Source organism: Stomoxys calcitrans, chromosome 2 (genome assembly GCF_963082655.1).
Source record: "Stomoxys calcitrans chromosome 2, idStoCalc2.1, whole genome shotgun sequence".
Classification (NCBI taxonomy): Eukaryota; Metazoa; Arthropoda; class Insecta; order Diptera; family Muscidae; genus Stomoxys; species Stomoxys calcitrans.
The window spans coordinates 41,382,234-41,409,422 of NC_081553.1; the positions used below are offsets into that span (position 1 = coordinate 41,382,234).

Below are 27,189 nucleotides of genomic sequence, written 5' to 3' on the forward strand. Positions count from 1 at the left end.
AACCAGTTAAGATTGTATATCTCTTTCTTTAGTGAGATCCTTGTCGAAGAAGTTCTACGGTCAACTATATTAAAAAGCTTTTACCAGTCAAGTAACTTCTCTAAAAATTTTTTTTCTTTAACTACATTTAAGACCTCATTAAAGGGAAATACCCTGTTGTGGGTTTTTACTTTGCCCAACAATCATGTAGATTTTTATGTTTTTTATTTTATTCAATATTGCATAAATATTAATTTGTCCGTTTAAATCAATGAGGATATTTAATTCAAATATTTTTTTCGATTTTTCTGTGTGGTGTTGAAAAATCCGGTATTTTCTAATTATTTATGCATATGGGAAAGTCATTGAACTATCACTTGAGTTGATTTTTTTTTTTATTTCACAATGAACTTTTAGCTAGTTTGGAGACAAACTAAGCTATCGTGTTTCGAAAACGTTGGTTATATTTCAAAGTGTCTCATATGCCATTTCACAAAATGGTTGTTTGTGATAATATTTGGAAATATTAATATGTAAATGTATATAGTTTCGCAGTGGTGGATAACCTCATTTTGTTAAAAATCTCGGGATGTGTGTGAGAAAGACACTGAGAAAAAAAGAAGAAAAAACTTTTTTTTTTTAATTTTTATATAAAAACTTAAATTTGTTGGCTCAAATGTCAACACAACCCCATATATTTTCAAAATAGAAAAATTGCCAATGATCTTTTATTACTGTGAAATTGATAAAGAAACCTCAAATTTTTTAGTGAAAATTGTGGTCGCTATTGGGTGGAGGAACTGACCCAATCCTTCAAAATGTGATTGTCTTTACAAACATCTTAGGGGTCGATTATCCACGTTAGCGCATGTTATTCTAATTATGAAATCAAAATTGGGTAAAAATTTGGATATTTTTTTATTCAATATCAGCGTTACACTCCATAATCGACCCATTAGTTTTATGATGATAGTTTCGGCTAATAGGCTTCAGTATTTTGAGGATTTTTTTCTTTTGCGCTCAGTATTTTGATAAAAATTTTTCTTTTGCGCACATTTAAACAACAGAGAATTGGTTGTAAATAATTGGATTTTATTTCGTTAAAACTTAATGCAAAATGAAAATTTGCCCATGAACATTCCATTACGGAACAGGGGCAAAGTTCTCACATACGAGTATCAATGATTGCTGTATCGATTCAAGTTTTAGCTATATAATTGTTAAATATGTCAAAAAAAATTAATTTTGACCAACTTTTACGAAGAGCCATCTACATTCGGTTTAAATGATGTATTAATTAATTCTAAATTCTCGAATCGATCGAAAATTCCTTTTTTGATGGAAAAGATGTTCCATAAAAAATGCATCCAACAATCGCCGTATATGCATATAGTTTACATCATGTCTTTATAAGTCCTAAAGACTTACTAATTTATTGTAAATAAAATAAGAAAAGGTTATAGAAATAAAACTCGGAATACAAAGAGATTTCTACATTATTGCAGTTGTAAACTTTATGGAAAATGTCAATTGTATAAGCGTTATAAACTTTATATGATTTATTTTCGTCAACTAATAACTAATTTATGCCCTCCTCCAAAGTGATAAATTTCAAAAAGGAATTAATTTCAAATAGTCCGGTAAAGGAAATTCTCTAGTCGTTCATTATTTGGTTTGTGAATTCGGAAATCCCAATTTAGCTCGATGTGCCTATTTGCCCATTATAGGCAAATTATTCGACTCCTTTTATATTATCCTCTAGAGCTAGACATATCAGATTCTCATGTTGTTTCGGAAGGGTAAAAGCTTCTCAAGACTCTGAAGCCCCATAATAAATTCTTACGACTATTTTTCACCATATTCGTGTTCTGCGCCAAATTTCTTCTATTTGAGTACCACTGTGTGACATTGCACTGCAAAGTGTGGTAAGGACCATTCGGAACCCGGATCAGAGCCCAAAAAAAAATTATTCATTTTCTTGTCCTTGGGGTCATTTTAAGGGGGCGATTTTAGCCTTTTCTCGTGAACTGTACTTATGTTTCCGGGCCAGCGCTGCGGAGTCGAGAAATTTTTACTCGACTCCGACTCCGGAAAGATTGCTTGACTCCGACTGCGGAGTCGACTCCAAGCACTTTAATTGTATACCCACCACCAAAGGATGAGGGTGTACTTATCTAGTCATACAGTTTGTAACACCTCGAAATATTCATCTAGGACCCCATTAAGTATATATATTCTTAATCGTCTCGAAATTTTGATTCGAACTAGCTATGTCCATCCGTCCGTTTGTTGAAATCAAGATAGCGGTCGAACGCGTAGAGCTAGCCGCTTGAAATTTTGCACAGGTACTTAATTTTGATGTAGGTCGTTTGGGATAGAAAATGGGCCATATCGGTTCAGATTTGGAGATAGGTGCTATATAGACCGATTTTCCGATAAAGGGTCTAAGACCATAAAAGCTTTATTTATTACCCGATTTCGCTGAAATTTGGAATAGTGTGCAGTTTAAAGCCAACCAACATCCGACCTAGATATGGTACAAATCGGACTATATTTAAATATAGCTGTGATATAGACCGATCTGCCGATAGAGGGTCTGAAGCCCATAAAAGCTTTATATTTTAACCGATTTCGCTAAAATTTTAAACAGTAGGTTACTTTAAGCGTGCCGACATCTGACCTAAATATGGATTAGATCGGTATATATTTAGATATAGCTGCCATATAGACCGATCTCCCGATAAAGGATCTGAAGCCCATAAAAGCTTTATTTATTACCCGATTTCACTGAAATTAATAACAGTGCGCAGTTTTAAGTCTGTCAACATAGGACACAAATATGGTACAGATCGGACTATATTTAGATATAGCTGTGATATAGACCGATCTGCCGATAAAGGGTCTGAAGCCCATAAAAGCTTTATTTTTTTTTACCGATTTCGCTAAAATTTGAAACAGTGAGTTATTTTTAGCGTCCTGATATCCTACCTGAATATGGTTCTGATCGGACAATATTTAGATATAGCTGCCATATAAACCGATCTGTCGATAAGGGGACTGAAGCCCATAAAAGCTTTCTTAATTACCTGATTTCGCTGAAATTTGAATTTGTGTGTAGGTTAAGACCTCCCAACATCTGACCTAAATATGGTTCTGATCTGACCTAAATATGATTAGATATAGCTGCCATATAAACCGATCTATCGATAAGGGGGACTGAAGCCCATTAAAGCTTAATTTATTACCCGATTTCGCTGAAATTTGAAACAGTGAGTTTTTCTGAGCCTCCCGATATCCGACCTTAATATGGTTCAGATCGGTTTATAATTGGATATATCTGCCAAAAAAAACAATATTTTGTCCAACAAAATTGAAAAGTGTCATATATATTAGACCACTTAATGTCCGTGCCGAATGTGTGTGTGCTTAAGTTATCTAATTTTTACCGAATTGTGACGAAATTGGATTTACATATATACCCGAGGTGGTGGGTATCCAAAGTTCGGCCCGGCCAAACTTAATGCCTTTTTACTTGTTTTTTTACACCCTCCACCATAGGATGGGGGGTATACTAATTTCGTCATTCTGTTTGTAACACCTCGAAATATGCGTCTAAGACCCCATAAAGTTATATGGGGTCTTAGACGCAAGTTATGTATATTCTTGATCGTCATGTCATTCTAAGTCGATCTAGCCATGTCCATCCGTCTGTCCGTCTGTCTGTCGAAAGCACGCTAACTTTCGAAGGAGTAAAGCTAGCCGCTTGAAATTTTGCACAAATACTTTTTGTTAGTGTAGGTCGATTGGTATTGTAAATGGCCCAAATCGGTGCATGTTTTGATATAACTGCCATATAAACCGATCTTGGGTCTTGACTTCTTGAGCCTCTAGAGGGCGTAATTTTCTTCCGAATTGCATGTCGTGTTTTGGTATCACTTCCAACAACTGTGTGAAATATGGTTTAAATCGGTTCATAATCTGTTATATATACCGATTAACCGATCTTGGATCTTGACTTCTTGAGCCTCTAGAGGGCGCTATTCTCATCCGATTTGGCTGAAATTTTGCATGAGGTGTTTTGTTATGACTTCCGATAACTGTGTTAAGTATGGCGTAAATCGGTATATAACCTGATATAGCTGCCATATAAACCGATATGGGTCTTGGCTTAGTCTTGTCTAGGCTAGAAACTTATATGGCAGTCCTCCTGGTTGTTTTTCTTAAAATAAAGACCAAACATTTTTCCAAGTGTAATGTGGCATTTTAAACCGGTTATGTAGCCTAAAGAATTATGTATATTAGAATTCAACTATAAATATCTAGGGAAAGGCTAATTGAAGTGCTATAAACTTAAGACCAATACCGAAAATCATGTTTTAGTCGAAAAATATATGGCGAAGATTATGAAATATTTAGCAAACATTATGCACGTACGAATTGGCTGAATTTATGTGAAAAATTTCCTAAACATAAACTACAGCGAGGAAAAAAAAGAAAGAAATGTTAATTGACATTTTGCCTGCAGAGCTTTTCTGCTCTGGGCAGTTCAATCAATGAAAATGAATGAAGCAATAACCAAAGACAGACAAAAATTACAAATTCAAAGTCAAAGAAATAATAAAAAAAATATATTAAAATTTAAAAAATTAGCTAATACGAATGGTTATGTCTTTGTCCCATATTTTTAGCTCACAAACCTCCACCCCTCCCCCAAAAACATTTCTATCAAGTCTTTCATCATGTCAACAGCTTGGTAATGTATTCGCATGGTCACCTTGCCATGTGTACATTTTTACTCATAGCAAACAGTATGGGAATGTGCTATATAATGTTTGAAGCTGTTGAGATGGTGCCATGGACCAACTCAGCAAACCCCAAACAAAAAACAAGAGTTGATCTCTAACAAACAAAAAAAAATTAAAACTTACATAACTTGCAGTAATAACCCATCAAACGGCATACAAAATAAAAAAAAAAGCTAAAAGCAAAGGTTTAAGAAAACGAAATGGCTTTGCTTTTTTTTTTGGCTTGTCATGCAAATCTAACAAACACTCAGCATCACTCATGCTGTGCAACCGTCCATCCGTCCTAAACTCACTCGCATGAACAAATTTCCAAAATTTGTTGTTTACTTTTTTTGTGGCATTTTTTCGTTTTGTTTTGTTTGTTTGATTTCCAAAGAAATATTTTGTAAGAGTTTTACACCTTGATAACACACACACACACACCCACATCCCTAACAAACTCTTTCGAATGTATGTGAGCTTGCGGCTAAAACTTGCAAGAAGCCACGAAAAGGTTTGTGTCAATTTTCTCTGTTTTATGTTTTTTTTTTTACTTCATCATCGTCATTATCAAGTGGCGTAAAACAAAATCATTGTCACCGGCATTAAGACGTTTTTATGTTGACAATTATGCTGTTTGCAATTCACGCATTAACGACCACACTCGAAAAGCTTTTTGGGCATTATAGCTCAGAAGTTTGTTGTAACAGCAGACTTTAGGCATTTCAAAAATTACAGCAGATATTGTTTGATAAGAATTAAAATCAGCATTAGCAGTCACCCCTTAATGACCTCACAGCAGAAGTTTTGTATGTGAGAATAACAAACATTGTCAGTCATGCGTTAATGATTACACTCAAAGAAATGTTTGAAATGAGGCAATAAAGAAGTTTGTGCTAACTACAGCTTACACAAAGGGGATATAAGCAATTGTTTGGCAGAACCATGACAAAGGAAAGTCTAGTTTTCTATCAAAAGCTGTACAACTGGTAAAGAAGAAATTATGCTACTTCTACTCCTGCACGAAAATGTCCTGTAGGAAATGGGGGTTTAGATCAAGGCTGATTTTAGGATCTACGCAGTCGTTACTAATCATTTCGATCATTTCTTATAAAGCTAAATTATAAAGGACTCAAACTTTCATTTCGATGTAAACTTTTTAAATATTTTAAGGTTGCTCAGATTTGTAAAGCATTTCTGTGTCTTAAACTAAGGTACAGGGTAGGGTAGCTGACACGTAGTGCTAATAATTCAAAATAATTTTAATAGATGCAACTGACAAAATCTTAATTTCAGAATCCTTTCACTTTTACTAGATTAGAACACCTCCCCCTTACCCTAATTTTCAGAGACGCCAGATCTCGCAGATGGGTGGTGCGATTTAAGCGAAATTTTGTGTACTCTGCTATAGTAACCTACAAATAAAAAATTGGTATCCAAATTTCGGATGGATACCCCCAAAACCTACTCAATATATAAATATACACCTATCACGGCAATATGGGACTCAAATGAAAGGTATTGAAGATTAGAAAACGTATGTGATATCCAATTGTCGGGTCAAGTGATTGGGGGACCACCCCTACCCCCAAAACATCCCTAAATCGGACATATTTACCGACCATAGAAATATGGGACTCAAATGAAAGGTATTTACGAGTAGAATACGAATGTGATATCCATATGTGGGACCAAGTTTCTGGGGCTCCGCCCCTTCTCCATAACGCCCACGACTTTTTTACTGACCATGGGATTATGGGGTTTAAATAAAAGGTATTTGAGTGTAGAATATGAATTTGATATCTAGATGTGGGACCACAGCAATATGGCAATATAGCAAATGAAAGGTCTTTGGAAGTAAAGCACGAATCTGATATCAATATTCGGAAAAAGTGTCCATCCCACCCCCATAGCACCAACCAAATAGGAAGTATTTGCTGACCATTGCAACATGAGGCTCAAATAAGAGGTATTTTAGAGTAGAACACGTATCTGTCATATATTTTGAAAGCCAAGTCACTGAGTGGCCGCCCCATCCCCCCAACACCCCCGAACCGGTCATGTTTGCCGACTATGAAAAAATGGGGCTCAAATGAAAGGTATTTGGGAGCAGACCATGAATCTGATATCAACATTCGGGACCAACTGCCTAGGGGGGCGTCCCACGACCATAACAACCTCCAAATAGGACGTATTTGCTCACCAAGACAATTTGGGTCTTCAAGACAGTGGAGCTCGATATTCATAGTTTTTAGAGCCCATACCCCAAACCGGACATATTTGCTGGCTATTCCAATAAGGGGCAACACCTCACCCCCGAAAACAACCCTAAATCGGACATCATGAGAATATCGGGCTGAAGTAAAGTATTTTAAGAATGGAGTATACCTTACATCCAAACTTAAATTCGTAGATCAATAAAGATCATATGGGATTCAGATAATGGCATTTATATTGTTAAATTGTTAGTCAAGCGATATACTATTTTCGCAGCATGGTATTTCACTAAAAGCTCTTTAACTGTCGAAAATAAATATTCAAAGGAAAATGTTGTTCCATATAAAGCAAAAGAAGTCGCAACGGAGCGGGCCTGGTTCAGCTAGTATATATATATATACTAGCCGAACCGGACCCGAAAGGCTTCGGGTTAACCAAGTTTATCGACGGCAGTCCTCTGCCCTTCATTGCCAAATCGTCTGCTCTTTAATTCTCCTTTACTCCGTTATGGCCCGGCACTCAAACGATGCGGATTGGGCCATCCTCAGAGAGGGCTTTAGTCTCCTTCTTACACTCCTTGGCGACTGTAAGAATGCAAAAAAATTTCGAACTAATCGCATCACCAATCTCCGAGATCTGGTGTTTTTAAAAATTAAGGTAATGAGAAGTGCTTTTTAGGGGAGCGATGGCAGCTCAGACATTTCGATTCAAATATGGATATCAAATTCGTGCAACACATCCAAATCCCTTTAATTTGAGCCCCTTATTGGCATGGTCGGTAAATATGAACCCTCTGGAGGGTGTTTTGGGGCTGCGGCGGCCACCGGCACTTTGCCCTGAATATAGATATCAAATTCGTTCTTTACCCTCAAATACCGTTGACTTGAGCTCCAATTTGCCATAGTCGAATATGAAGTTCAGTTTAGTGGGTGACGCCCTAAAGCACCCCCTAAACTGAACTTCATATCCCCCCAAAGACTTGGCTCCAAAATTGTATATAAAATTTGTTTTTTACTCTCAAATACCGTGCATTTGAGTATCATATTGCCATAATAGGTCAATTAACCTATTTGATTTATATTTAGGAGGAAAAGCGCCACCAGGACTTGAATGCAAATTTTGATGTCATATTGAAATCTATTCCCAAATACCTTTCATTTGAGTCTCATATAGCCATGGTCGGATAATATGCCCATTTGGGGTTATTTAGGGGTGGGGCGACCTCTCACAACTTGGACGTAATTTGTTAATTGTAATCTAATGCCGAATACTTCTCATTTGAGTCCCATATTGATAGGAACGCCAAATATATCTGTTTAGAGGAGTTTTGGGGTTGGGGGGGCCTCCTGGGTACTTGGACCAAAATTTTTATACAATATTAGTTTTCTAGTCTCCAATACTTAGACCCAAATTTTAATACCATATTCGTATTCTATTTTCCAATACCTTTTCTTTGATACTCATATTGTCCCGATCGGTCCACTTTTGATTTTGGGTGATGTTTTTGGGTAACGGGAGAGAGTCCTCCCCCTTCTAAAAATATCAAACTTTCCTATGGAAATGCCAGCTTGCACCTGGTAATACTTAGTGTGGGCTAGGCCAGATACTTATTTAGCAGCCCTTGTATTACCCGATATCGCTGAATTTTCGAACAATTAGTTGCGCTAGACCATCAACGTCCGTCGTGGGTGTTTGATATAGCTGCTATGGTTTCATAAATTGTAGATTTTAAATTTTATTCAGGCGGATGAACATTTCTAACTGTCCATTATATGATATAACTCACACACTATAAACCAAATTTCTGATTTATTTCTTGTGAACCTGTACGCTACATTTCTTATCCGATTCAGCGAACATTGTGCATGCCGATTTCTGTTGTAACTTCTAATAAAAGTTGCCCTTGCCTTCGATTTCCCGGTGAAATCATTTACATTACAGCAAACGTTTCTGCTAAGTCATCCACTTTTATTCATTTTATGCTTTACAAAACATTATTGCCTATAACATGCGTGTATAGTATTACGGGTATTTGTATTTTAATACCTTTGTATAAAACTCACATAAAATTTCTGTTTAAAAATGGAATATAAATAAAAAATTGAAATTTCATTATAATTTACACTTTAATAAATGAAGTGTTATGGGGAATAGAGATAGATAAACTCTTTTATAGACTTTAACTAGACTCAAAATTTGCATATTTATTTGCAAGTCAATCATTCATTCTTCTTCCAACTATTTCCTGGTTACAGTGAATTTCTTCGCCTTTTACTCACAGAATTAACAAAGTGTTTCTTAATTTTGTAAATTATTAAACATTGGTTGATGTTGAACTTTTGTTTCGGGCCTATTACAATTTAAATGTTTTGGTTCATTGGCCCCATTCAGAAATCTTGATATGCTAAGCTCTTAAATTAGTTAACATAATGTTAATAGTTTATTTAATTTTTGCACATTCTACCATAGCTTCGCATGCGCATATATTTGATCTGACAAAAAAAAAAAGAATCGATACTATGTTGAAATGTGTTTTAAACAAAAGTTTGTAAATAACATGAGCCTAGATGAGCGGCATTGGTCCAGTATGTATGACATCACCAAATATGGTTTCCTAAGGGCTATTATATATGGATTTATGGATAGAAATCGTGTGTGGCGAATGTTTAATTCTTACTTTTGCATATTGAACACAGGAATAACACTCTACAGCGAGTGATACTTGTTTAGCTTAACGAAGTGAAATCACAATCATGTGACAGTAAATTCTTGGAAATAAAATGATTATTCAGAGATAATAAGAATTCTATCTCAATAACCAAGTCCTAGTGTGAAGTAACACAATAGTTGAATACAGATAGAGAGCACCAAATGAAGGGCGCATATTCAAAAGATTCATGTACGAGGGATATATCTTACCAACTTTTCTTTTTTCCTTAAAAATCTCTTGACATCAGAAAAACTTTTTTTTTTGTTCCACAATAAGTTATCTAAATAAAGGTACACCTTAACAAAAAGCAATTTTCTTAAAACTCGCTACCTTATCTGAGAACAAAATCCCTCAACATCCATTAATATTAAATTACATAAAAAATTTTAAGCACATGTCATTAAGATACAACAAGGAAGCCAACTCCCATATCAAAGAGTGCCAACTAATTGAATTTTAAAATTACTTGCTTTTATTGTATTTGCCACACGCGACTCGCCAGTCCTAACATGGACTGTTGTTGCCTTATATCTTCCATCATTATTCATGTTAAATACATGTCTTGATATTTAAAATTCCTAATTTTGTTTTAATCAATCTTTAGAACATTATGAATTTACAAATAAAAGAAGACTACGAAAAGAGAAGTATGCAAAAAATCTCTGCTTTTATAAATTATGCCTCAGGCATTCATTTGGAGACTGGGGGGATTTTTTATTTCCACTTTGTCAAACAAGAATTGGCATTATGGTTGAACTCATGTGCCTTTACTAATTGAATGATATCACTATGTCATACATATAATGGCTAATTACGAGTAGGTTATTAAATTCTTAAAAAAAAAAAAAAAATGTAAAGAAAGATTTTCATGAATGGTAACCTTACTATGGTTGGCTGAGAATGAGCAAAGGCTTACAGCAGCCCGTCTCAAGTAAACACAATCAGTATATTTTAATTATATAAAGTATATAATTAAACAAAATTATTTTGGTTGATAAGTTTCCGGCAGTGTTATACCAAACCCATGGTACACTCGAAAAAAATGTGTTTTAGTTTTATAACATACTAGCTGAAACGATCCCGCTCTGCTGCTCCTTTTACTTTATATCGAACAAAATTATCCTCTAAATATTTATTTTCGTCAATTAAAGAGCTTTTAGTGAAATACCATGCTACGAAAATAGTATTTGTATGTATATCGCTAGGCTAACAGTTAAATCATTTAAATGCCTTTATCTGAATCCCATATGAGCTTTACTGATTTATGAATTCGCTCAAAGGGTTTAGGGTCATTTCAGTTTGGATGTTAGATCTACTCCATTCTTAAGAGACTTTATTTTAGCCCGATGTTCTCTTGAGGGTTTTGGGAGTAAAAAGCTCCCAGGGTGGCAATTGTGGGTTTAGGGGGTGATGTGAACCCCCAGAAACGTGGTCCCTAAAGTGGGTATGAATTTCGTGATCTACTCCCAAATACCTATCATTTCAGTAACATATTACCTTGACCCGTCAATATGTTTGTCCGATTTATGGGTGTTTTCGGGGTAAGTTGGTCCCCAGACACTTGACCCTGAGAAAAATATCCGCATCGTGTTCTTCTCTCAAATACCATTTATTTTAACCCCATATTGTCATTGGTTAGAAGGAAGTTTATGGGATAAGGCGTACCCCAAACACTAGATCCCGAAATTGTTTATCATATTCCTATTCTAATCTCAAATACACTTCATTTGGTCGGTAAATTTCTACTCTTGGGAAAGGGGCGGTGCCCAAAATACATGGTCCCACATTGGGATATCAGATACGTATTTTACTCTCAAATACCTTTACTTGAGCCTCATATTACGATGGCCAATAAATAATTGCTGTTTGTGGGGTTGTTTTTGGGAAGGGGTAGACCCTCAGTAAATTGGTCCCGAAAATGGGTATTAATTTCGTGCTCCACTCCCCAATACTTTTCATTTGAGCGAAACATTGACCTGGTCGGTCAATATTTCCGATTTAGGTGTTTTTTGGGGAGTGGGGTTGTCCCCCAAACATTTAGCCCTGAAAATACATCAGCATCATGCTACTACTCTCAAATATCATTTTCTTGAAACCCATTTTGGGGGTGGGGCGTTCCCCCTAGGTACCCCACTTTTAGGTTACTATAAGAGAGCACTCAAAATTTTGCTTAAATCTGCTTTTTGAAAATAGGGTATTGGGAGGGTCAGCCCATTAAAGTTTGCATGTTAGATCTTCATCATTTTCTTGGACTTGGTGGTGGATTGGAGTAACCTAACTCTTTGCTTAAAGCGGTTAAAGTGTCCTGTTGGGTGGTGCTTTTGGGGGTGGGGGCCCTCCAATACTTAGAGTAACATTTTAATGCCAAGTTCATACACCATTCTTAAATAAATTTCATGTGACACCCATATTGCCGAAAGCGGTGAAAGTATCCTCTTGGGGCTTTTCTGGAGGTTGGGGACCCCCCCGAAAATTAAGAGTGAAATTTGAATACCAAATTCGTACTCTACTCTTAAATATTGTACTTTTCGTTTGATACCCATATTGTCCCTATCGGAACACATGTCCGTTCGGGTGGGTTTTGGGATGGGGCGTCCTCCCAGGTTATTTGACCTCAAAATTGTATACCGATTTCGTGTTTTTGGGGCACCATAAGGTGGCATACAAAATTTCGCTTAAATCGGTGCACGCCTCTCCAAGATCTGGCGTTTTTAAAAATGGTGTGTGGGGGAGGGTCTGTCCCCCCTTTCGGATATCAAAAAATGTTGTACCCTATTTTCACCGGAGGCCCAAACTCTACTATCTTTTTATATAATGAAGATAAACAAAAACTTTTATTTTGTTCGTCCCTCTGCAGAAACCACAATAGCTTTCGAACAAATAAAGCTATAGATTAGAAATTGTTAACAGATACTTCTTATTGTTAGCTAAAATAAGAAGTTAGCGAGGCTTACCGCCGTCATTTCAAGCTTAGAGCCGCGCTACGCAATCTAACCTTTATTAGTGCGTAGGTGGAGTATATAAAACAAATTCCAGCAATCACCCCCTAAAAAGCCGTTTTACTGCTTTACCGAAGACACGTGTTTGCCTTACTTTTTTAAATAATTTTTTTTCTGATATTCTTTAAATATAAGCAATTGTCTAATGATCTTTAGTTGGACCCTTTGAAAAAATAAAATTAATTTTTATTAAACGTTTATATAGCTTGCAGTTATAACAAATTGCCTTTTCCTACTAATGTTATTGCACAAATTAATAATTTTATCATAAATGAAGATTAATCTAGGTAATGAAAATGTATCGTGAAAAAGAAGATACTTATCTTGTTATCTGTAATTGTCTATTAGTTTAATATTCTTCCGCACACAATAAGATCACATTTTTTGTGCAGTCGTAGCCGCGATGTAATAAAAAAACGTGTCATCGACCGGTTTTAAGACAAACGAAATGAAAAAACGTATGGCGAAAAAAAAAATCCAAAAGCAAGTGTAATAAATATTAAAATGTATGAATGTTAAACATGAGGCAAAACAAGCATCACCATCTACATCACGCAGAAGTAAGTAAGAAAAAGATATACACTGATGGTTAAAAGTTACTTAATGCTCTATAAAATACTGATAGGTATTGGCTTTGTACCACCATTTTCTGATAGTATAACAGCATTCGGTCTCTACAATGCACAATGTATCTGCTTTTAGTAAGTACACCAAGGAATTTGTCTGATACTAACTCTATGCAGATTACCCAAAGTTTATTTTGTATGAAAATCACACACAATTTTTCGAAGAGAAAAGTTAATGCCAAAGTTGATGTCTGATTCTAACTCCAAAGCTAACCCTGCAGATTACCCAAAATTTATTATTGGGTTGCCCAAAAAGTAATTGCGGATGTTTTAAAAGAAAGTAAATGCATTTTTAATAAAACTTAGAAAGAACTTTAATCAAATATACTTTTTTACACTTTTTTTCTAAAGCAAGCTAAAAGTAACAGCTGATAACTGACAGAAGAAAGAATGCAATTACACAGTCACAAGCTGTGAAAAAATTTGTCAACGCCGACTATATGAAAAATCCGCAATTACTTTTTGGGTAACCCAATATCTTAATAAAAAAACATTTTGCTCACTTTGAGGTGTTTAAGTTCGCCAACATTAGCGGATTGAGATTCTCCATTCGAATCAATTTCTTTTCATGTAAATTCAGAAGCCTACATTGGTAGAACCATTTCTGGTGCAGTTGCAAACCACCACCATGGCGCAACGCTACCAGTATAATTATAATGATTTATGGTGCAATAAACAAACATTTCGTTCACTTTGAGGTGTTAATATTCGCCAGCAATAGCAGATTGAGATTTTCAATTCGATTAGGTTTTTGTTCATATAAGTATTGAAGCAAATGATGTTGCTGGCTTGTAAGCAATATAATGTGTTGTTAATAAACCAAATATCATGTGTGAACTTTATCCAGTTCTTGGTGTCAGCTAACTTTATTATGCACTTTTTATGTCATATTGTGTATAGTAAATAAATAAATTATCTGAACAACACTTTCCAACTCCGATTAGATATTGTAATACAGGTACATAGAATCAAATTTCAATTGCAATGGCAATTGTCTTACAGAAATAAAATTAAATTGAAAAACTTTTATCACTATATTTATACGAAATTTTGATCATTTACTTTCCCACCAGAGCCTGAGCGGCAAGGTCTTTTCTCTTATCTAACTTTTCTTCTCGTAACGTTTAACCCTAACACATTAAATGGTTCGTTAATAAAACAAAAAATCTTATTGAATTCGTGAACTTATTGTTTTACTCCGGCGGTGGTAATTATTGTTTTCTTCTACACTTGTTATTGTTAAAAATAAATGGGTCACTCTTCATTAGGGTCTACTTATAATAAGGAGCCATAATTATCTGTTTCATTTCTATCATAATTATCACCACTGTCAACTGAGATCTTCAATGTGTTGTTGTTGAAAGTCAGACGGAGAAGTAAAATACGTCCAACTTATTCTAATTTGGAAACCAGTTTCCTCTCCAATCACCTGATGAAGATGAATGATGAGTAGGAGAGCTACTCGTTAACCTAAGAAATCCGCATCTGAGTCCTTTGTGGTCATTAAACGCCTCCCGCATAAGTGTCAGTATACTTATGTATGCGGGAGGCGCTTAATGAAAAAGAAACTTAACAACTGATTAAGAAGTACATATATGATATGTGGCTTTTGTTAGCTACACCTTTATAGAGTATGCTTTGAATACGGAGCAACAAAGCAATATTCTTTCTATTGGACTTTCTTCATTTCTTTTTATAGGCCCTGAACTTGTGTGTCAGTTCGTTATCTTTCCATTGTACCATCGAGTAGTATGGGTCGAGCGTTTTTCGAATTTTTTTTCTCAACCAATCCCCATAACTCCTATTTATGTTTTCGTTCCTTTTTTGTTAGAAATCTTCAACGCTGCAATGCATTTAGAGGTTACTACTATCTCTTTAAATGTCAACTAACCTCTTGAGGTACTGTCTGTACTAAACCAATTATGGTGACAATCGTTAAGCTTGCGAAGTTCATTTATTTTATTATTACATCTATAAATGTGTGTAATGTATTTCTTAGACGATAACTTTTGTGCCTAACTGTATTACACTGCATTACTTCTTTGAAAATGAATAAAGTCTCTAAAAAACTTGAATTTGGCCAAGAAGAAACATCAGCTTCATTACATCATATCCATGGAGGAAGCAGCCCGGTCTTTATCCAACACAACCAACACTCATGACATTGAGACACACACACACCGAGCAATACAGACCAAGCGACGCTACACGTCATTGGCTCTACGTCACTAGCCGCGCGTCATTGACTTTGAGTCATTCGTTCTATTTTAAACTTGAACATGCAATGATTTCTTCTTTAAATTGGTAAAATATTTTTGAAAAATCTTGTGGCACTTGTTAAAGCAATTGGATTTAAATGAAATTCAGAAAAAAAAGAATATGTGACAGAATAATCCAAACCAAGTAATCACTTTATTGTCTCAAAATAACTAACTTCCTTATCTGGAAGGGTGCTTACAATTCGTCCAGATACATTGTGAAGCGTCTGTGCTAGTGTCTCTGCAGCATGCAAAAATAATGAAATCCAATATCAAAGATGTAATGAAGAACAACCTCGAAACGTCGAAATGGATTCTTTTTAATTTGTTGTTGCTGGTATACAACAACAGAGTGCCGCCGCAATTACTTCCACCTTAAATGATGTCCACCAATGCAATATCGTAGCTGTTGAGACCACAAAGATGTGCGCATGCGCGCCACAATGAAAAGCAGCAAAAAACCCAAAACCACCAGGGGGAAATACCATTGATAATCGAAGAAGAAGATGTTGAATCTTTGTTTTATGCGTTTTGTATTTACATTTTGAATCATATTCATGGGGTTTTTCGTGTGTTATTTTTTTTTTCTTTGCGGCGGAAAATACTGGCCTTTTTGTTTTTTTATACATTTTTGTGTCTGTTTTTTTTTTTTTTTGTATTTTTCATACGTCTGGCTTTGTTTTTTGTTTATTTTCTTACCGGCTTTGGCTGCCAGGAATGGCCATAAATATTAAAGACGCATACATTTTGAACTGACAAATTGTTCATTGTCTATAAATGGCTTGCATGTCGGTGTGCCTGTACTTTTGATGAATGATTCAGTTACATGCAGTATTTTTTTTTCGCTTTAAAGATATAAACAAGAAAATGTTGTAGTAAATTGCTATAATTTTTTTAAAATATTTATTTTTATGAGCAATAAAATTTAAGTATGATGAAATGTTAATGAAGGTACAAATTACTCGCCTCACTCTAGGAATATTAATTATATAGCAGAAGGACACAGGTCCTAAAAAGGTGGGACATTGTTGGAATAAATTGTGGTTATTTTGATTCTAGGAATCCTTAAAATACTTTAAAGTTGTAATTATTTTCGGATCTCCAATGTGAAATTTAGGCGTAAACTTCTCTCGAAACAAAATTTTATGGCCCACTTCAAGAGTATATTGAACATTGTAATCTTAAACAAGGACTGGTTCTTAAATCATGCCTAATTAGGTGGCGGCCAAACAAGGTAAATTAAACAATGAGCTTCTGCACACTTCAAATTAAAAAAACTCTAAACCAATATGTCCGACTATGATGTTGGAAGTTTGGGTTATAATCCCCTCACTAATCCTGAAACATTTGTAAGGTTAGCAGTCTTGGAAAAATTGACTACTGCAAGCCGTACAATGATCCACGGATGAAAATCTATGGGACAATAGCCCAAAGTTTGTTTCCAGCTGGCATTTATATTTCACCAATAAAATATTAAAATTTGATTTTGCCATCTCCGTTCCTCTGTTTTAATCACTGTAAGAAATTAGATATCCCTGTGGTAAATGGCAACTCCAATGATATTTTGAACGCACACAGAGAACAAAGCATCTATCCACTACAAATAAAACTGATATTGATGGCATTTGGTTGAAATCCAATTTGGTTCCTTGACCATCCGGAGTGTAGAATTCTCTCCAAATTAGCTGAAATTTTGCACGTAATTTAATTGGTGGCAACTTGTCTGTATCATCTGCTAGAGACACAAACGTACAATTTGTACGATTTATCAGTCAAATTGAATAAAAAACAAGTAAAACGGCGTTAGGTTCGGCGGGCCGAACTTTGGATACCCACCACCTCGGGTATATATGTAAACCACCTTTCGTGTAAAATTCGGTAAAAAATGCATATCTCATGCCCCATAGAAGCTATATCGAAATATGGTCCAATTTGGACCAAATATTGTTCAATTGTGTATAACAAAATATTGGTCTTTTAAATAGCTATATCTAAAAATAAACCGATCTGAACCATATACGATACGGATGTCGAAAAGCCTAACATAAGTCCTTGTGTAAAATTTCAGTGAAATCAGATTATAAATGCGCCTTTTATGGGGCCAAGACTTTATATCGAGATATCGGTCTATATGGCAGCTATATCCAAATCTGAACCGATTTGAGCCAAATTGCAGGAAGATGTCAAGGACTGCCACTTAAACCTAACCTAACCTAAACGAATTTTATGATCTTTGGCTCAAATTATTAAAATTAGGACATAAATTTTTTGAGTGTAGGCCTAACTTACAAAGTCGGCTTAACTTCATTTTAGTAGAGCATCGTTTTATTCAAACCCCATTTCGAGCACAAGGCGTTGGTATATATAGACAATCATCTGCAATCCAGGTAAGTTTTTTATCTGTTGAATGTCAACATCAATCTTCTTAGGACGTGTGAGAAATTGAAAGATTGCATCTTTATTTGAAGGTTTTGGTTCTTTGGCTTGTTTTCATTGCTAAATTGCATTGCTTCATTGCTAAAATCCTACGCATAAGGAAAAATCTTAAATTTTGGGCCAATTTTTTGTCAGTGTAAAGAAAAATACAAGGACAGACAAACGGACAGAGTTTTACAAGTGGGTTGATCATTTGGGCGTTTCACTATTTACTACACCAAAACATTATTTGCCACAATACTGAATCCTTGGATTTTAATACCCACATTTCAGTTTGTACCAACTTAATACAGTTTTACTTCTTTTAATTATACATTTAGTTTATAATGTTTACCGACCACCACACTTAAGTGTTGAAGCATTTGTTGCCCTTTCCAACAGAAGTGTTAATGTATTCATCTATTAAATGGCCTCTTTTTGAAAGTGGTAATTGCTCCAATTCACTGCTGCCATTCATGCAATTGTTATTAACAAATTATGTCAACATGATAAAGTTATAGCTCATTTATCACCTTCAACAGCAAAAGCAACCAGACATAACACAGCAAAAAAACAAAAAACAATAGTAAAATGGTCCACAAACGTCTCAGTGTCCAATTACCATTATTGTAGTTTGTACTCCGAAATAAGGGTAAAAGAAACAAAAACCATAAAAAATGTGTTAATAAAGCTAAAAGACAATATAAAAGTTATAAAACACAATTGTGAGAAATGTTGCGCCTGCGCAGTCTGTTCGCGCACGCCTAATCAAAAGTGTTAAACGCTTGAGAAGTAAAGAAACAATTTGGTAAGCAATTAAGTTGGATTTCCCTTTCTATGGCCACAGATGCCAAACATTGTTTGTGCAGATATTGCAAAAAATAGTTAAATTTAGTTTAAAAAACAATTTGTAAGAAAATATAAATCAAGTTTCTTTGTGTCAAATTTAATTTCTTACACATTTTGCTTTGATCTGATCTGGGAAGGCATTCATAACGCATGGAGTGTGCAGTGCAATGCTGCTTTGTGGCTCTTAAAATGTAGGCATTTAATGAGGTTTCAAGGTATTTTTAATTTGTTTTTGATTGAAGTTTTGTGTTTTTGTGTTTGCTTTGCCTTATGTGGAAATTGAATTTTTGCTTCATTTTAACACTTCACATTTACCTATCCATAACTTTGTTGATGAGTTGACAAATAACTCATGTGTATGAATTGTTGATTTTTTCTTTTCATCGTTTATTGTTTTTCTTATTTTTTTCTCTCTTAATAATGTAAGAAAGATGACTGTCTGACTGACTGACGGACTGTCAGTCATAAAGAGTATGATATATGGTGTAGAATTAAATCACCTTGAATTACGAGGGTCTTACCTTACAATAGCCATGGTGCGGTAATATGATCCATAATTTATACTACTGCCACACTCAACACAATATGCAGTTGGTACAGCTGAGGTCATTAAAGCTTTTTAAAACAAAAGTATGGACTTAAAAATTGTTTTAATTCGCTAAAAAAAAAGGTTTAGTAAAAAGATGTAAAGTTAAGCCAAAACGAACTTTGAACACCCACTACAATGGATGACTAAAATTGTAATGGGATGAAACCATTGCAGAACCTATAAAAAAATAACAACTCAAAACAAACCACTTCAAAGACTGTTGAAGAAGAAAAAAAAAAATACACAATAAAGAAAGGCAAAAATTGTGCTGGAAAGACTATAAAGCTGACGATTAATGAAGCTACATATAGTAACTAAATCTGAAATCTTTCTGAATTAGTTTGTTACACAAAAAAGGAAGAGAGATAGAGCCTTTGATAAGTATACCGATCGACTCAGAATTACTTTCTGATTCGATTTAACTATGTCCGTCTGTCTGTCCATCTATCCATGTTAATTGGTGTACAAACTACAGGTCGCAATTTTCATCCGATCGTCTTCAAATTTGGTATGGGTATGTTTTTCGGCCGAAGAGACGAAGTCTATTGAAATTGGAAAAAATCGGTTTAGATTTAAATATGTTCGTCCGATTTGCAGTAATAATGCAATAAAATGGTCATTTGTTAACCCATTTTCTAGAAATTCGGCAGGATAGGGTTTTCTCATGACTCCCTATATTACAGGCGAATTTCATGGGAATCGGTTTAGATTGAGATATAGCTCTCACATGTAATCGCATATACAATCGCATTTATTGACAATCTTCCCAAAACTTCGTACAACGCTTTCCTCGACGACTTCCACAATGTCTATAAAGTTTACTCGAAATCGCTTCAGATTTAGAAATAGCTCTCATATATATATATTCTCGTTCGATGTGCAGTAATTTTGCTATCAAATGGTCTTTTTTTAATTGATTCTCTCGAATTATGACAGGAAGGATTTTCTCTTGCTTCTCGACATTATAGATTAATTTTATAGAAATCGGTTCAGATTTAGTTCGAAAATCGGCCATATAGGACTATATCTTGATATAGCCTCCATAAAGACCGATCTCTAGATTTAAGGTCTTGGGCCCATAAAAGGCACATATATTGTCCGATTTCGCCGAAATTTGGGACAGTGAGTTGTGTTAGGATCATCGACAACTTTCTGCAATATGGCACAGATCAGTCCAGATTTGGATATAGCTGCCATATACACCGATCTCTATTTAAGGTCTTGGGCCCATAAAGGCGCATTTATTGTCAGATTTCGCCGAAATTTAAGACAGTGAGTTGTGTTAGGCCCTTCGATATCCTTCTAGTATTTAGCCGAGATCGGTCCATATTTAGAAATAGTTGCCATAGTGACCGATTTTGCACGGATTCTTCTTTTGTCCATAAGCAGGATAAGTTCGGAGATGGGCTATATCGGACTATATCTTAATATAGACACCATAAAGCCCGATCCGCCGATTTAGGGTCTTAAGCCCATAAAACCACATTTATTATCCAATTTTGCTGAAATTTGGGACCGTGAATTGTGTTAGGCTCGAGGCATCCTTCATCAATTTGGCTCAGATCGGTCCAGATTTGGATATAGCTGCCATATAGAAGGATCTCTCGATTTAAGGTTTTGGGCCCATAAAAAGCGCGTTTATTGTCCGCTTTTGCCGACATTTGGGACAGGTAGCTGTGTTAGACCCTTCGACTGCCCTCTTTAATTTGGCTAAAATCGGGTCAGTTTTGGATATAGCTGCCATATAGACCGATCCCTCAATTTAAAGTCTTGGCCCCATAAAAGACACGTTTATAATCCGATTTCACTTAAATTTGACACAGTGACTTATGTTAGGCTTTTCGACATCCGTGTCGTATTTGGTTCAGATCGGTCTATACTTGGCTATGGCTACCAAAAGGACCAATATTTTGTTCTAAAAAATTGAACAATGTGACTTGTACTTATTAGACCAATCAATTACGTGTCGAATTTGGCCAAAATCGGACCATATTTAGGTAAAGCTGCTATTTGGTGCATAAATTATGAATTTTTCACCGGATTATGACGAAAGGTGGTTTACATATATACCCGAGGTGGTGGGTATCCACTTTAATTTACGCCATTTTATTTGTTTGAATAATAATTAGTCCAAGTGCTGAGCAAGTTACCTTTTGCAAAATTTTATGACAATCGGACTAAGAACACAACCTGTACCTTGATCACAAGAATTCATGTTCAGAATGGCAAGCAAACAGATGTTCATTGTTACTCGTATTGGAACCGTTAATTGATTCCAAGTCAAAGGATAATCGGGGGAAGTATGTTTTTTTTTTGGCAAAACTTAGAGCAGTGCTTTTTTTTCTCCATATGCGTTACAAAAGGAATGACGATATTAATATACAATTTATTCCACATGGACGTTAAAATTGTAAAATAAATCAATAAATATATTTAATTGCTTTTCGATAGCATTTCATTTTTCATTTAAATTTCGCCATCATCTCAAGTGTTGAATTATTATTTTTAAGTATGATTTTTTTTTTAATTGGTACTGAAAAAATACACCAATCTTTCAGTCAGTATACAAATTAAACTCAAAATCAAAAGTTAGTTCAATAACAAATAGGCACAGCGCTGCCGGAACGAATCTAGGCTACTAACATTAGCTCAATGTAGCAAACGACGAAAAAAATTGGAAATGAACCCACAACTTGTTTCCCATTAAACTGAGCGCTCCAAAATGTTCTAAGCATTGTAGAGGCTTTCAGGCGCTGCTAGTCTATATAAAGGGTGAGATAAAGGGTGTCAAGGTTGACCTTTTTTGTCTTCTCCAACCATCTAGGGGCTTTAACTTTTGATATATCGAACATATTTGCATGATTTACGACTCTGGAGAAAGAACCTGGTCACAAGCAACACCATCACATTTTATTGCTCATATGTGTAACGAACTTTTATTCTGTATCACCTCCTCTAAAATTCATTATCTTTATCTTATGATATTTTTTGTAAAGGGCAATATAAAAGTCCATTTTTCAAAAAAGTAAAATTTTCCAGAATTGTTTGTTGTCGTTACGATTTAATACGAACAATGACCGCCATATTTAGAGAACATATCTTATTTTAAAGGAAATATAAATACCTTACCTACGATGTAAAAAAAAAGGAGAAAAAAACATTTCCAAGTCAGATTCTTTACATTGCAAATTGCAAATTTTGCCGATGAACATTCCACTAAGGAACAGGGGCAAACTTCTCACATATCAATGAGTTCAAAAGTATATATATTCTTGATCGTCTCGACATTCAGAGTCGATCTATTAATATCCGACTGTCGATATTACGATAGCAGTCGAACGAGTAAAGCTAGCCCCTTGAAATTTGCACAGATATATAATATTGATGTAGCTCGTTGGGGATTGCAAATGGGACATATCGGTTCAGATTTGGATATAGCTCCCATATAAACCGATATCCAGATTTGACTTCTTGAGCCAATGGAAGCCGCAATTTTGCTCCTTTTTTGGATAAAAATTTGACCAAAGTGTTCTGTTATGACTTCCAAAAACTGTGCCAAGTACAGTTCAAATTGGTCTATAGCTCCCATAAAAACCGATTTCCCGATTTGACTTCTTGTGCCCTTACAAGCCGCAAATTTAATCCGACTTGAATGACATTTTGCACATAGTGTTCTGTTATGACTTCCAATAACTATGCCAAGTATGGTCCAAACGGCCTATAACCTGATATAGCTCCCATTTAAACCGATCTCCCGATTTGACATCTTTAGCCCCTGGAAACCGCAATATTCGTCCGATTTAGTTAAAATTTTGCACATAGTGTTCTGTAGTGACTTCCAACAACTGTACGAAGTATGGTCCAAAATAGCTCCCATATAAACGGGTCTCTCTATTATCCATGTTGAGTTCCTAGAAACTTTAGTTTTTGCTGGTTTGACAGAAGTTTGGTATGTATAATAAAATTATGCCCTTCAACCAAATTTATTTTGTATTAATTTAAGCAGAATTCATGTTGGTGGGTTCCCAAGATTCGGCACGGCCGAACTTAGCACGCATTTACTTGTTCGGTGTCTGAAATGGAGCATGGAGTTTCTACATTTCCTCACAAGCAAACAGCTTCCATTTTTGTTACCTTCTATCCTTATTTAGTACTAAGGAGGGACATTATAAAAAACTTAAAAGTTTTCGCGGAGTAATTTTTTATACCCTCCTACCATTAATTTTACTCTAAAAGTAAATTTTTATCCTTTCCAGCTGAGAATGAGGAATATACTAACTTTCATCAACAATCTGTTTGTTATTCTTGGAAATGTAGAAGTCAGACCTTCAAAAGAACAAAATATTACAAATATTGCAGGGTTGTCTATAATTCGTCCGTACGCTCGTCTATGGGAATTGCGATATTTTTTGATGAACAAAGTTGTCCATTCTAAATTTTATACTTTTATTGATGTTATTTCGGCTGAAATTGTAAAAGATCAATGTAACAAGAAAGGCAGATTAAAATCTCATACTCATTATGTGAGGATTTGAATCCCGATGAATTCTTCACTAAATTCAATAACACGCCAACTTTGATCAAATTCATGTGTAACTTACATAACTACCACATATGTAGATCCATTTTATCTTCTAACTTCTTAAAAACCGGGACGATACAACTTTCATCCGACTTGGCTTAAATAATGCATGTGATATTCCGTGTTGAGTTTCAATCTTTATAACAAATCATTTTAACCTTAAGATTAATCATCAAACCACTTTGAAGCCTCATTGGTAAACATCATTCGTAGAAACATTTTTCGAAACCAATTGCAGTATTATCTTGTAAATCAATAATTTTAGAGTTTAAACAAACAATTTGCCAAAAATATATGTGGCACAAAAAAGTCTTTCAAAAATATTGAAATCCTATTCACCTTTTTTTGGCGATAATAAACATTAAAATTGCAAAATTTCCTTTAGCAAATTAATGCGGATATAAATCATGGACAATTTTGAAAAGGTTTATATAATTGCTTGTGAAGGGGGCAAATGAGTCAGTCAGCTAGCTGACCAACCAGGTTACGCTCAGTCCAGCCACATGTCTACGACATTAGCATTTCAGCATAAGACTAACAACGCATTATGTTGAATGTAGTTTTTTTTTTTTTTTGGGATGGAGTTCAAATGGTTTGGAGCGAAACCAGATTTAAGATTTCGTTATTTGTGGTGGCATTATTTGTTTTTGGTTTTGTTGTTAAATTATATCAAAGGGATCTATTTTAGTACAAAGACAAAACTAGTTTTATCCAGATTTTGAGTTCATTCATTATCACTAAAAATCACTAAAAATATGCGAGTTATCGCAAAGAATTTCGTAAGAAAATCTAATTTGTTTGGTTGGAAGAAAAAAGAACAAAAGAGAACTCTAGGTGGTAGTTACATGACAAAAACGTGTCATACAGCAGCAATATGGTCATGTTCGATCGACTACTCCTAATTCTCAAGGTTACATTTGTGAGACAGGTTGAATGAAATCTTAAACTTTTTTCATGTTTTTTTAATTATTGTATATTTTTTACTTATGATTTTGTATTTGTGTGTGTGTTTTATTTGTATTGTGAAATATTTTTCACTGCATGTTCAAGATGCCTAGGTATTGGTATTTGTTTACTTAATTCATAACGATTTTATTTGTTAATGTGCAAAATACCAAATAATTAATTAATGATTTTACTTTTTTAATTTCAGCTTACATCATGGGTGGTGTTGTGGGTTTTGGTGTTACCGGTGGAGCCCATCGTTATTGGACACATCGTTCATTTAAGGCGAATCTACCCATGCGCATAATACTGATGTTATGTTTTACAGCGGCTGGACAGGTAAGCAAACATTGCAGTTGGAGAGTAGATATGTAGTTGTGAGACAAACATTTCAATACATCCAAACTATGTGAAAGGTTGAGAAGTAGAAAGAAAAGAGGTATTCGTTAAAAATTTTAAAATATTTGCAAGTACATTCCATAAAAGAATATTGATTACTTTTAAATTATTTTTAAATAACATGAAAATACGTATACAGAAAAAAATTTATAAAAAAATTGGTTTTAACTTCAAAGATTTGAGCTCAAGATGACTAACTTAATTTAATGATGCCTAATTTTCCAATTCCTTTAGTGAATGACTTTTTACTTGGTATTACAGAACTTTTATTTTAAATGGTAGTTTGGTATATACATAATTTTGCATCTTATTATTATTATTGGCAAGGAATTTTTTGGATTGTGTTAAAAAAATAATAAAATTAGTGTCTGAGATCGAAATTAGAATTGGAAAGCTGTGTCCATTAGCATATAACGACTTAAATTTAAAGATTGATTTTTTATTTTGAATATTCGCTTCTTTGGCTCACAATCATTACCAAAATCCTTAGATCAAATACAAAATCTTTATGTTGAGGTCAACTTTTTTATACCCACCACCGAAGGACGGTGGTCATATTGTCATTCCGTTTGCAACACATATTCTTGATCAGCGTAAAAATCGACGATCTAGCCTTGTCCGTCCATCTGCCTGTTGAAATCACGCTGCAGTCTTTAAAAATAGAGATATTGAGCTGAACCTTTACATAGATTCTTTTATTTTGTCCATAAGCAGGTTAAGTTAGAAGATGGGCTATATCAGACTTTATCTTGGTATTGCCCCCATATAGACCGATCCGCCGATTTAGGGTCTTAGACCCATAAAATCCACATTTATTATACGATTTTGCTGAAATTTGGGACAGTTAGTTGTGATAGGTTCTTCGACATCCTTCTTAAATTTAGGCCAGATCGGTCCAGATTTAGATATAGCTGCCATATAAACCGATCTCTCGATTTAAGGTCTTGCGTCCATAAAAGGCGCATTTTTTGTCCGATTTCGCCGAAACTTGAGATAGTGAGTTGTGTTAGGACCTTCAATATTCTTCCTTCATTTGGCTCAGATCGGTCCAGATTTGGATTTAGCTGCCATATAGGCCGATCTGTCGATTTAAGGTTGTGGGCCAATAAAAGGCGCATTTATTTTCCGATTTTGGCGAAATTTGGGACAGTGAGTTGAATTAGGATCTTCGAGATTTTCCTGCATTTTGGTCCAGATCGGTCCAGATTTGGATATAGCCGCCATATAGACCGATCTCCGGATTTACGGTCTTGGACCCATAAAAGACGCATTTATTGTCTGATTTCAGCGAAATTTTGGACAGTGAGTTGTGTTCGGCCCTTCGATATCATTCTTCAATTTGGCCCAGATCGGTACAGATTTGGATATAGCAAATTTGGATATAGGATATAGTCCGATCTCTCCATTTAAGGTTTTGGGCCCATAAAAGGTGCTTGTATTCTGCGATTTCGCCGAAATTCGGGACTGTGAAATGTGTTAGACTTTTCGACATATTTCTGCACTTTGGCCCACATCGGCCCAGAGTTGAATATTGCTGCCATAAAGACCGATCTCTGGATTTAAGGTCTTGGTTCAGATTTGGATATAGCTACCATATAGTCCGATCTCTCGATTTAAGGTTTTGGGCCCTAAAATGCGCATTTTTTTCTCCGATTCGCCAAAATTTAGGACAGTGAATTGTGTTAGGCTCAGTGACATCTTTCTGCAATTTGGCTCAGATCGATCCAGATTTGGATATAGCTGCTATATAGACCGATCTCTCGATTTTAAGTTTTGGTCCCATAAAAGGCGAAATTTGGGGCAGTGAGTTGTGTTAGGCCCTTCGATATCCCTCTTA

At 35.1% G+C, this 27,189-nt stretch overlaps 1 protein-coding gene across 2 annotated transcripts in view; it reads left to right on the forward strand.

Moving 5' to 3' along the window:
• Window positions 1–27,189, forward strand: part of LOC106086099 (acyl-CoA Delta-9 desaturase) — a 42,606-nt gene that overhangs the window by 8,739 nt on the left and 6,678 nt on the right. For both annotated transcript variants that reach the window (XM_013250627.2, XM_013250626.2), the window contains one exon: window positions 25,162–25,292. In XM_013250627.2, coding sequence (XP_013106081.2) covers window positions 25,162–25,292 — 131 coding nt within the window. The remainder of the gene's footprint in view (window positions 1–25,161; window positions 25,293–27,189) is intronic.